Source organism: Eretmochelys imbricata, chromosome 3, assembly GCF_965152235.1.
Source record: "Eretmochelys imbricata isolate rEreImb1 chromosome 3, rEreImb1.hap1, whole genome shotgun sequence".
In the NCBI taxonomy this organism is placed as follows: Eukaryota; Metazoa; Chordata; order Testudines; family Cheloniidae; genus Eretmochelys; species Eretmochelys imbricata.
The window spans coordinates 172,789,465-172,803,055 of NC_135574.1; the positions used below are offsets into that span (position 1 = coordinate 172,789,465).

A 13,591-nucleotide genomic window follows, 5' to 3' on the forward strand; every position below is an offset into this window, starting at 1 on the left:
AAAATAATTTAAAAAAGAAATACCAGACACTGTTTCATTAGTTCCGTTCAATGAATGGGGCTGTCACTGGGGGGTTGCACTGTAATCAACTCCCGGACAAAGCCCAGCCTGATGAGGTAAAGTAGAACTGAATGAACCAGATTCACCATTAGACAGAAGTAGGAAGTCAAAACATGTCGAGGTTCTTTTTTGGTGAGTTCTACCATTTTTTTTTTTTAGTTTTCTTGTTAAAAAAAACAAATAGCCCTCTACTCCTCATTATTGCTTCTGCGGTTACCTTTGCTCTTGAAAAACATGACCAGAACTTACCCTAGTGCCATATTGAAAATGTCAGATTTCTACTGCTTTCTAATGGCAAAGCCAGTTCTTTCAGTCCTACTCAGCATCATTAAATTGTCAGTATGGCAGCTTCCTGTTTGATTCTTAATTATTCCTTTTTATTATATTTAAGACACTTAATTTTTTTAAAGTGGTTTACTCTTCTTGGTAATGATCTGTTGTGATTAGAATCTCTTTTATATTACATTGAAATTTTAAGGGTGTATATTGGTACTTCTATTCTAAACCTCTATTCCTAAGGTATTTAGAGGATTAAATTCTAGGCTGACTCTCTGTTGTGAATTCACTTTGATGTTTAATAAAAAAAGGAGAGAGACAATGGGAGAAATTAAAGACAATAAGGGACAGCTCTGAATTTTAGGGGCATATTGTCATGAACAAAAATCCTCAGGCATCTAGATAAGAATATACCCATAGCCTTAACTTTGAATTTCCTTCCTTTTGTGAAATTAGGCAGGCTGTTGACATTATTTAAACAGTCTTTTTCATTTTAAATTCCACCCTCTTAACAGTCTGTATGGGGACCAAGCGGTGTGAGTATTTTAGCGGTAGTGTTATGACAAGGGTAGATGTATACATAATGGGACTCGAATCGTGAGCCTAGGAACAGCTGCCTTATGGCATGTTGGGGGAGAGCGATCACAGGAGGTAGCCAGCATGTATGTTTACATTAAAAAGGCTGGTTTCAGAGTAACAGCCGTGTTAGTCTGTATTCGCAAAATGAAAAGGAGTACTTGTGGCACCTTAGAGACTAACCAATTTATTTGAGCATGAGCTTTCGTGAGCTACAGCTCAAGTGAGCTGTAGCTCACGAAAGCTCATGCTCAAATAAATTGGTTAGTCTCTAAGGTGCCACAAGTACTCCTTTTCTTTTTATTAAAAAGGCTCACATTCTATATACTACAATTACATATGATCAGATCTTGTTCCCCTCCAGAAATGGGACCTTAATGCCTGGAGATACTAAAAGGGGGAAATAGTCTGTGACCATTGTTATAGACCACAGGGCCCTCTCCCCCCGCCCCCCCAAAAGTAGTCTTGACCTGGCAGCACTTAACTTTAATTGCTAGCGATCCCACACCCTGAATCTGTGCCCAGAAGAGAGGAAAGGACAGGCCAGGGGAAAAGGTGGGTGGATGACATATAGCTTGGCCTTACTGGCCCTGTGGAGATCAAAGTGGGAAGATCGTACAGCACTAGAAAGAATTATTTTTCTTGTAGGTCCCCTCTGTTGTGCTCTGTTACCCCATGAGCAGGGATCTGGTGGGGGCATAAAGCCTCTATTGCAGATACCCCCACAGGGTTTGTGAGTGTCTCTTGTGGCCTGTACAGTGCGGGAAGAGGGGTGGGAAACATTCACTTCCCCCCTAACTTTAATGTGCAATTGGGAAACCTCCTGCAGATTCCATCTTTCACCACCATCCAGCAGGATTTATTATAGGATGGGTAATGGGACCCAGGGTGGCTTTCATTGCATGGGGTAGTGAATATATGGATAGCTGCACTGTAGCTTGTATCCTGTTCTATAAGGCATTAAACTCACTGTACATTAACTGAGGGAATAACTTTCTAAAAAAGCTGAATTACATTTGGCTTAGGTAGATCAAGGGCAACATCCATGCAATGGATTTCAAATCTGATAAGTCTGTTCTTCCTCTATGCACAGAATTCCCTATCTGGCCCTCCTCATAGTATTCAGGTACCTCCTAATTTAATTACAAGAATGATCAACAAGCAAAACTTCCACTGATGTCATTGGGAGTTATACACATACATGTGCAGAGTAGAATATCAGAGTCAAGATCCAGCCTGTGAATCTGGGAGCAGATTATGCTCAAGCTACATTTCTATATGCAGGACTGTCTACTATGAAATCTCCCACTGCATCAACTAACTGTCCAGGATAAGCAGAGAATGTGCATCTAATTATTTGAGCCCTTTATTGTCTTTAACGTCCTTTGCCATTTAACTCTAGCTGTACACAAGTGGACAGGTTTCACATGTCATGGTGGTGCTGGAGAAAGATGGAAAAATGTCTTGCGATGTCATAAAAAAGCAATATAGTGCATTCTGAAAAATGCATGTGACAGACCTAATTTAATTCTCAGCCCCCACCCCACAATTTTAGTAACTTAGAAAAACTTCATGTAACACAAGTGATGTATATTATATGTAGTGTAAGGGCTGTGATCCAATTTGTAATACACTATGTATGACTACAATGGCTCTTCTTAATCCATTCATGGCTTTGAAACTTGTGAAGCCAGCTTTTACTTTAGCACCTACAGATTGGACATTGCTATTATTCCAAAACTCTTTCCAGGGATTTGCCTGCTTATCTTCCCCCCACCCTCCAATCTATTCTATTCCCCCCACCCTCCAATCTGTTCTTTCACAACACTCATAACTGTGGTACTAGAGCACCATTTATTAATTTATATTTCCTGATTAAAGCACCCACTTGTTAAATGCAGGCTTTGAATATCTCCATATCACTGACAGTGTCTGAAATGACATAACATGTAAAGTGGCTCCCAGTGAGACATTTTGCAGACACTGGAATTGGCCAGTGGACGAGCTAATTGCAAACTGCTTTCATGTTTCAGTTTAGACCACACTGTATCAGACACAACAACTCAGGGTGTGAGAGTTTCAAGAAGCATGGCACAAAATACATGGAGCACCAATAACTGACTATAAACAAAATAGATATCAAAGCCTAGAAGCAAGGATGCTTTGTTAATTAAAAGGACACTTAAAATATCTTGTATGAAATTTTCCTGTGTTGTTACAAGCACCATCTAAGATCAGTATCACTGAAAGAAATTTTATTTTTTGTTTACTTCGTGTATTTGACAGAATTTGTGTAGCAGTTTTCCCTGTTTTTGTGGATCTTTCACATAGCAACTGGGGAAGGCAAACATTTTTTTAAAAATAGAGAAGTGTGATTTTCAGCAATTTTGAGACTTGGGGGAGAGACAGTCCTTCAAACTACTTTTAACTCATTTGATTTCAAGTTGACAGTCGCTTTAATAAATGTCTATAATAAATGCCACGCCATATTTATGCACTGTGAAAAATGCTTAAGTATTAATGGTGCTAACTCAGTCAATTTTTTTTAAAAAAAAAGCCATCAATTTCTCAGTTTATTAAGAAGCTTAAATAGTTTCTTGCAGATGGCAGCCTTTACGCAGTGCACTATAGAAAGAAAATTAAAGGTGCTCATTGGGCCACGTGTGGTGGAGATGACAAACCTTTCAGGCTTTAGCCATAGTGATTCCTTTAGACTGCAGTAGACCAGAAACAATAAAACACATGCAGCTGTGACATGCTGTATTTTTGTTTTTTACCTGAAAGCCAAAGATAAACAGTTCATACAGCATTAGTAGCTATTCATTAAGGCAATAACCTTTAAGCAGTCGGTCGGTTGAGGTTTGGTTTTTTTTTTGAATCCCTTTCAAGGCCTAACTAGCTTTAAAAAAATCTATCTTTCTTGCATGAACATAAATTTCTATTATATCTTAATAGTTTAATTTGTGTGTGATTATTTCAAATTGCAGTTTGGCTCCCTATTTAATAATATAGCCTTAAATGTAGTTTCCTACAAAGCAAAGCTCTTCATCTGTGTGGATTTCACCAATAAATACAACTCTTACATATTTACTTTGGGCTGCAGCTCAGCTTGAAGTTATTTGACTTGCATGTTCACAGCACATTTCAGATTTCTGTTCCTCCTTCTGACAAAATACTGAACTTTAACAGATTTTACAAAAAATGTATCTATGTATATGCATATTATATTTCCCCAGCACACACATACTCTTATGCACCTTTAGCTGCTTTTATCTCATCTCACCAAAGCCATTCCTACCATCGTGATTTGCACCTTGAATATTTGCTTGAATAAGAGTTAATTCACTTCAGCATCCTTTGTGCCTCATTTGTGCTTTCACTTTCCACAGATTTTCTTGTGAATGAGTTTACTGGCAGGAATGTTCAGGGAATCAACAGAACAATAGAAATCTGATTCTAAGGGTTATACTCGTCCAATGAGGAAACAGAAACAATGCCACATGACCAAGAGAGCTCAAACGTTATGCAGAGAAGACTCTCAATGACTTGCTTATGAACAATCCACAGATGAAGACTTAATCATTGAAGTTATTAGGTGAAAATAAATGCATGAAAATTGTAAAACCATGGCAATTCACAAATAAATACAGGCTAAATTAACTGAACAAATTATCTACTATGAATTATTTGCTATGCTCTTTTCTAATGTCTGTGCTAGCATTATCTGATAAGATAGTTGCTACCTCGGCTGGCCCAGTGCCTGACAGCAATATCCAGTATGCTCATTACATGCCAGCCACTTTAGGGCTTGGTCTGTAGCATTCCTCAAGTCACTACTTTTGTTCTCCATGATACTGTGTTTGGGGGGGGAGGGAGGGGAGGGAATGTTTTCTAAGCTATTTATAGTTTGATCTAAAATCAATAGTATTCCATGCTTCATCTGGGGGAGAGTCCTGAAGCAAAAATATATAACCTTTGTGTGACCAGTTCAGCCTCAGCATGGACTATATAAACAAGAGAGCAGCGAGTAGGAGTTGGGACCTGATTTTACCTCTATACAAAGCACTGGTAAGACTGATGCTGGAATACTGCATCCCATTCTCGTGTCCACAAGTCTATGGTATACTAGAGGAGAGGCAAGGGGATGTCGCGTGTTCTAGTCTAAAGTTGGATCTTCCAGCTAGCAATGCAAGCCATGGTGCCAAAACCAATGATCTAGAGAAAGTGAGAGCCATTAAAACCATAATCACTTAAGGTTTCCTTTTTGTAGCTTAAAATGATCACTTTTAGTAATATACTGTACTCTGAAAAATAAGCAGCCATTTCATTAATGGTGTTATCAGCTAGTCCATAGAAATATATAAAATTTAAGCAGCTGTTTGGAAGGCCTTCTAAAGCCCAATAGCATGACAACCAGGCTAGAGACAGAGAACAGGCAGTACATAAACAAACTTTGAAACACATGGCATTTGCTGTTCTAATTAAGAGCCATATGATTGCTTGTCTGTTATACAAGACAATAATCAGATTCAGGAGAGGATAATTCATGAGGTCAAAAGCATGGCAGTCATCACCACAAGGGAATCAGATCATTGCTGAGAAAAGAAAAGAGCTAATTATATTGTTTCTCTTATAATTATGTTTAATATAATAAATAATCAAATAAAAAAGTAATAAAAATACACTTCTTAAATTCCTAACTGTACCAGCCCAAGTCGAGGCCTCCGATTGAGCTCTGCAGGGGAATTTGAGGCCACTTGGAACGATTAAGAAAGCCAACATTTCACACCATTTGTTTTATTCTGAGCAAAATGACAGTGGCCTTTTGAATCACAGAATATTATAACCGTTCCCCTGCCTCCAGAATGAACAAAGCGTCCCCTTCTTGTAATCATTTGCTGTGGCTAAGTATTTGGCTAAGTATTATCTTTATTGAGAAAAGCACATTTCTGATTAAAGTAGGTCTCAATACTGTCAAATGTTTTGGATGTACATGGCTTAGACTTTTCCTTTTAAAAAACAGAATAAAATGAAAGGATATGAATATTTAGCTTTGTGCATTTCATAGGGAATTCATCAATGCTTCCATATTGTAAGAGTACATTATTGCTGCTTTGTAATATGTTCAGTGCCAGAAGCATGATACATTACCACTGAAAACATTAATGTGCATGACTAACAATAGTAAAGCTGTAAATTACCATAATTTTTATGCCCCCTGCTGCTAGTAGTACAACACAGTTTTTCAACCTTGTTTTCATTTGCTGAGTGTAGACAAATTTATCCTGTTATTGGTGTCTGCTAGAAAGACATACAAATGCAGACATCGTATTTCCAGGCATGAGATACTGTGCTCCCTGAAGTATTTATAATATAGACACAAAGACTATGATTGTCATTAAAAAAATATAGAGAAAGGAACAACTACAGTTAATTTTTATGTTTCTAATGTCTTAACGTATATTTGACTATTAAACCAAAGCTGTTAATTGTTTGACAATGGAATGTAACAATCGAGTGTAACATGAAATATTACTAGTGATCTTGCTATGAACATCATAATATTTGCAGTATTGGCTAGGTCAATAAAATCACAAAGGAAATCAAAAACCTTGTGTAAGTAAAGCTTGCAGATGTACAGCTCATAAGGGAGTGCAGTGCAGTGAGCAGACATTTCTAATCATATTGTGAGTTTTTACTGTATCCATTATGCTATGTTAAAAAAAATGCTATTTTTAAAAAACTGATAATGACTTTAGATAGCTGAAGATTTAAAATTAAGCTAACCTCAGTATTTGAGGTATTCAAGGTATTTTCCATAGTACACATTGGGAATCACAAGGCAATACCACAGATACTAAGGGTAATCCTATTTATTTTAGGCTAAATTGGCTAGTTTTTCAGAGTATGTGCTTTCTCAATAATATATCTGGAAACAAATTATTCTTATCTCTACAACTTGAAAAAGAAAGTTAAATGTCAGCAATTCCCTACATAAATCATGCAACAGCACAGCTAAAGGGTGTTCCAAGGTCAGCTGCTGACCTTAAAACTAATCTGAGTTATGTTTCTTGTACCTTATTATTATAGCTGCTTTGTAACATTTGCAATGCCAAAAGCATGATAAACAGCTATAAGAAGGTATTTTATTAGAGTTGTTCTAAAATCTGAGAGGCTGAGCCTGGAACAGATTTCCTGTGTGACCTTAGGAAAGTCACTTAATCTCCGTCCCGCAGTTACCCATCTGTAAAACAGTACAATACTATTAATAATAATACTGTCCTCATTCATAGGCTGTTTGGAAGATATATATATTAACGATTGAGAGTTGCTCAGTTACTACAGTAATAAGGCCTACATAAGTACCACTGAATTAACAGTTGTACCTAACAGTACTAACCAAGGTGGAGCCCTATTGTACTAAGTGCTGTATGGATACATTCACTCTGAACTGCTTTTGATACTTACAGCAAACACTGGAGGAAACCAAGCTTCAATTCTTAATTATCTTACTTCCATACTTTAATGGAGAAACTCAGCACCTTCTCTTACTGTATATGAGACCAAAGTGTGAAGTTCTTGAAGTCAGATACCATCCCATTATCTCAATGGGGTCACTAAGATAGGGTGCATATCTTAGTGGTTTTTGACATAAAAAACTATTGACAGGCTAAGCAGAAGCTTAAGGCATCCTGAAGAGGTCACTTTGTAATGGAGTTTGGACACTAGTTTGGATTCCTGGTGGTTGGTTTGCAGGGGGTTGGAATAGAAGCCCCTGCATGAAAGATGAAATCAGAGAAACCCCTTCTCTTCCTTCCTCTCACAAGGCCCATCATCCAACAGGCTTAAAAACTAACCACACTGAGTATGTGGTTTAGAGCATGGAAGGTCACTGTCAGTCATCTCCTCTACTCAGACAGCAATTTTTCTACCAGACATCTCAATTCCAGTCAAGGTATAATATTATGCATATTGATACATGTACTCACAATTTGCTTTGTACAGTAACAATGTCAGATCTTTTCAAATCAGTCTTTTATCAGTCTTCCATGAAGCTGCTGCAGAAGAGATCTATGGACACCTACGGTATATTGTATTTGTACTAAAATCTTGCAGAATTCTAGTGACCCAGTTGCCTCAGGCAAGTAATATTCTTTTCTATTTTGAATGGGTAAGTAAAATGTTATGGTCAGTGTGACAGAGTAAGTTTTATGTCTGGACTGGTAAATTAACCTGACAAGTTTCCAAGGCTGCTGTTCTGTATTTCATCATCTTGTAGGTATTTCATTTTGAATATACAAAACCTATGAAACTGCCCACATATTTGGCAAAGAAATTTAAATTTTCTATATTGTATTTCTTTGTGCTTTAAATGGTTGTTTCTTAGGCATATATACGTAAAACCAACACAAAGATGAACTGCTTAGTAATTTCAAGCATACTGTAGGAAAGCTGAACCTTTCAAGCACAACACTGATTTGGATTGAGAAGATCACATTCCACAATGACATGAATGCTACAACACACCGGACAGAAAAACATCTAATTCCCAAGTAATAATTCCTTAATTGCATCCACTACGTTTACTTGGAAAGAAAACCAAAATTTCATAACAATCATTAGAGGCAGTGGGCCTGGGCCTGCCTGTTCTTAATTATCCCTCTTTTCAGGCCTCCAGGTTCTGCAATGGGCTACCTTGGCTCAAGAGGATCTAGAGGCCCCTGCCATCTCACCCTGACTGAGCAACACAGGCCTGACTCTACCTACCTGGTACTGATGCCACAAAAATCCTAGTACTGTTTCCTCCCCTCATGCTCCAGCTGTGGCTCTCTCTAGTGTTGAGCTGGCTCACCACCAAAATGCAGCCACCAGTCATGGACTGATTGGGTCATACCAATCTGCAGCCACCCCAAATGCAGACAGTTTCAGAGCTAGAGGATCTCTCACTTTGAGTACATTAAACTATTTGCTTTGGTAACAGATGGCCCATCGTCTGGCCACCTCCAGTTGTGATCGTAAAACAAATAATGGTATGTTACAATGTACATGACCCAAGTGATGGTATCAGGTCACTGGAATGTTTGACCTATACATACAAATACAGAATTAGTACCAGTTAAATCTAAACCCTACCCAATGAGATGTTCTTTCTCCAAGTGTCAGCCCCCTGCTGAAAGAAAATTGGTTCAGTGGACCAGAGAACTAAGGGGACTCTTACCCTTCCATGAGACAATCTACCAGATCTATTGAGGGTCCAATTCCAGGCAGGATTTGGGACCTGTCAGCCAAGTGTGAGTTCCACTATCCCTATTTGCAGATGATCATCACTGCCACCTTCCCCATCAGCTCCAGCAGCTTGGTGTGTAGCAGCTTGCTCTGTGGGTGTGTTCAATTTGCTTCAAATGGTGGCCCAGACTTCAAAATGTACAGGCCTAACCCTCACTTATGCTGTTTTGACTTCACTTGCTGGAACACAAGACTATGAAATTGAGAGAGATTTGTAAGATGACCTCTAAAATAAGAGCTGTGGCATTTCAGAAAGGGTTGCAAACTAGCAGACCGAGTCTTCAATTATGTTGATATTATACTGACATACATTTACTGTAGCTGTAGCTTTAGAAATGAGAAATGTCTCCATTTTAAAATGAGATAAACTAAATACTTAGTCTTGCTTGCAGATAGGCATTCAACCATTGAGCTGTGATTGAAATTTCAGCTATTAATTCAGTTATCTTGATGATACACAAGCACTGGCTGCCAGATACTTAGAACTAACTGGGTATGGTATATCAAACTGTATATTCTGTCTGTTTCCAACATTAGGCCCTCTACATCCATCACAATCTGGTTGCCAGAATCTATCCGCTCCCCATCCAAACAACACAAATGTCCTTAAAAGACTATACAATTACTTGCAGAATCCCTAAATAAAAAAACTTGGTTAAAAAGATAATCAGCTAATTCTGCAAAAAATATACTTCCCTATCATATTACTTTCCACTTAAAATCCAGGAAATGAATAATTAAGGACATCATAAATCCACACTGCCAGCGCAATAAACATATTCATCTTGCCAGGTATAACAAAATGCTTATTTTAATCACATTCATCACCTTAGCTTTCCCAAAATTCTATTTATTGATGAAAGAATTCTAAGTATAAAAAAGAAAATTAACTATGGAAGTACCATTTCCACAATGAAACCAAGTTCAGTTTTGCACTTGAAGCACACATTCACCCGTTTTGTGGATGAAGAATGCATGTTATCATCCCCCAAAATTATATAATGCATTATAGCTTATCCTTCCCCAAATTTATGTGTTGAGTATAGGATGAATTTTCTGAGATTAAACTGATTAGTTTGAGTTAAAATTCATTAAAAATTTATCCTTTACAAAATTTCAATGTCAAACTTTTCTCCTGAATAATCTAAATAATAATGCAGATGCTTCCAAGTTCTCTTATAGTTAGAACTCACCAAAACATTTCCCATGTTACGTTTAAGCAATTTTTTTATGATTAATGTTCACCTTCCCATTATTCTTCATTCATGTAAGTTTCTTCTTCAGTGAGACTGATCAATATTGTACTTCAGAAAATTCCACATAGAATTGTCCTCTTTCAGAATGACTGCCTCTGCCTTATCATCAATAAGACTGAGGTCATACTTTGCCCACAGTTAGGTAGCCATTTTGAGATGACCATCTCTCATTTATTCTCAGTAGGACTGAGGCCACAGGCTGCTCTTTAACAAAGATGGGTGCTGGCCTCATTTTCACAGGAAATAATGGGAGGCAGTGGCCCTTTTGAAAAAGGGCACCTTAGAATTAAGGTAGTTTTGGTCTTGATCCCACTGAGATCAATGGGAGATGGCAGCCAATTTTGAATTGCATCATCCTCTGCTGTAAAGTAAACCTTTAATTCCACATACGTATCATCTCCCAGAACAGACCTGTTGCACCAGATCTACTCAAGAAGAGGGAAGCCTATGCATGTGGTGAAGGAGAGGGGGATTGGTGCATGCCACATACAGCGGAATGTGCAAGAAATGGGGAATTTGGAGGACAGGATGTAGAGGTAAACTGGGGTGTGTACACTGTGGTTTTACCCTGCTCTGGCAATGCAAAGCAGTGTAAGCACAGCTTAATGGGCCCATATGCTCCTATTGGTGTACACAGACAATTAAAAACAAGTAGTAATTTAAGGTTCGTTCTTCATATAACTAAAATCATCATGTGCCCTGCAGTAAAACTGTGAGGAGGAATCTAATGTATCTAACAGTCAGTTTCATCCATTGGCACAACCGTGTCTGTATTTTAACTGGCATAATTACCTGATAGTAACCTCACCCCATCAGCCGATGTTATGCACAACCTTGGTGCAAGATGTTATCATGTTATATATCTCTAACAGTCACAGAGAGAGATTGTTCATTTATTACTGGATGATTATTTTAATGGTACGAATAAACCTTGCGCTGGGACTCTGCATTTTACAATATTTATGGACAAAGGTTAAATAGATCTCACTCCAACTTCGAGATTGAAGCTCTATTTCTATTTGTTAGTAAATGTGCTTTGTTAACTCGATTTGGGTATTTAAAACAGTGGCATAATTCTTCTACAGTTTTAAAGACTGCTTCGGATAAGGACCATCATATATATAGTTTCTTCCTGCATTTCTATAGCACCTTCCAGCCAAAGATCCCAAAATGTTTAACTGGCTTTATACTATCCTATCTTTCCCTCAGAGAGCTGTAATCTTCATCATGCCAAATTGAGAACTGAGGTACTAGGGGGGTTTAGTGACTTGTCTAAGATTTCTCAGTAAGTCAGTGGCAGTCTGTATGTCAAGCCTCCCAGTTCCAGGCCTTAAATCTGAGGCCATATGGAGGCCATTAGGTATTTTACTTTACACCGGTATTGTTTTCTGTCTGAAGTGCATTTGCTAGTGATATCTGGAAAATAAAAAAGATTCACCCTTATGCCATCAGCCATCCATTGACAGCTATTCCATTCTGTACACAGACACACTCTGTGCTGTACGGTATACTCACAGGCAGGGATTTTGGGGTTTTCTTTGCTTATTCACAACGGTAAAAGGAATGTTTTATTCTCTATGCCTTCTTTCCCTTTAGTAGCTAACAGCACAATGCTTATCTTCAAGATTTTGGGACTTCGCACTGTTAACCATGAGATTTGGATAAATTGCTACAAATTGCAAATTGCTACAAATACTTATGCAAATAAAACACATCCCTCAGTCTTCTGGCAAGTTACCAATGCTGCCCTTGCTACTGGAAGTGACGGCCACTCCCCTCCATTGCTGTATCAGACATCTCTGTCCTTGATTTTCACACAGCATGGAATTAAGTGGACTCGTGGCAGTGGCAACATGTAGTTATGAAATGGCTTGCAACACAACATGGCTCAATTCACCAATGTAAGAGGTAGAAATATTGACCCCACTTTTACCTCTACCACCCAACTGGTTAACAAGAGGAATATTTAAGGCATGTAGAACATACTTAAGGAGAAACAAAACTGAAATGTGTGCAGTTTTATTTGATCTACACAGTAGGTACAAATTAATTGAAAAGAAAGTGAACTTAAAAAAAAAAACAAAAATAAACAAACAAATCACAGAACATGGTCCAGAGACCCAGCAAAGGTAGGGAAGGCAGCATAAAGCAGTTATAGGTAAGCATCACCAAGCAGCTGCTACCTCTCCACAAATGTATAGAGTGTATATTTACTATCAAGAATATATTTGTGAATTTGATGTATAGCTTCACACTGCAGTGGACATCAGAATTACAATTTCTCTCAAAAGCAATCCCAGCTACTAGCTGGTGGTTCTTAAGAGCCATGGAAATTGCTGTTTTTAACCCTGATCCAAAGCTCACTGAAGTCATTGAAAAGGGTCACTGATTTCCCTGGGCTTTGGATCAGAGCCATACTGAAAAGTGAGTTACATATAGGGTATTTACAGTAAACTTCAGTGGAACTGGGAGCCAGAGTGTAATCAGCTTTCACCAGGTCAAACATAAAAAATGACAGCTATAAGTGACTGTTCACTGTCGAGCCAGCAGCTCTACAGGAGTAAACTGTATTTCTACTGCATGTCTCAGTTACAGTTTAGTCACTGAAGGCCAGGTTTAAAAAGACATACTATGTTTGAGTAAATTATATTACACTGAAGTAACTACATATTCAATTTCGTTTTATTTTTTCTAACAATATTAAATACATTCAACATCTTTCATAGTCACAAACAACCAAAGCATGAAAATATTTATACATCATGTGATGAGGTTTCTTGCCTTTCTTGCCTCAATTTACTTGCGTAGAAATGGAAGGACTCCTATAAATACAGGAGAGAGAGAAAAAAAATCAATATTCTTGCACTGAAAGTTACTAATAGTGAACAAAACCCCACACTTTCTGCGAAATGCCAAATCTATTTATTGTTCTAGGCTATACACTAGTTATTCTACATCAGGGTTCATAGAATAACTTAAGAAAAATACTTATGTTGAGTAAAAGAAAATTTTGCATGAAATGCTTAAGAAAATACCATCAAAAATTTTCACTTATATAAAAATCAAGATATTTCCCAACCTCAATCTGCAATTGTGTGTTTGAGAATAAATGAATAAAATAAAGGAAGCATCTCAGA

General features: G+C 37.8%; 2 protein-coding genes across 4 annotated transcripts in view; one reads left to right on the plus strand and one right to left on the minus strand.

Annotated features, from left to right (window-relative positions):
* DYNC2LI1 (dynein cytoplasmic 2 light intermediate chain 1) overlaps positions 1–4,404 on the plus strand; it is a 111,176-nt gene extending 106,772 nt beyond the window's left edge. The window contains exon 26 of the mRNA XM_077811968.1: positions 4,302–4,404. The gene's annotated coding sequence lies outside the window, so the exon portion shown is untranslated. The remainder of the gene's footprint in view (positions 1–4,301) is intronic.
* Positions 4,405–12,457: 8,053 nt separating this feature from the next.
* LRPPRC (leucine rich pentatricopeptide repeat containing) overlaps positions 12,458–13,591 on the minus strand; it is a 168,541-nt gene continuing 167,407 nt past the window's right edge. For all 3 annotated transcript variants that reach the window (XM_077813850.1, XM_077813849.1, XM_077813848.1), the window contains one exon: positions 12,458–13,276. In XM_077813850.1, the coding sequence (XP_077669976.1) occupies positions 13,208–13,276 (69 nt within the window). In that variant the 3' untranslated portion in view covers positions 12,458–13,207. The remainder of the gene's footprint in view (positions 13,277–13,591) is intronic.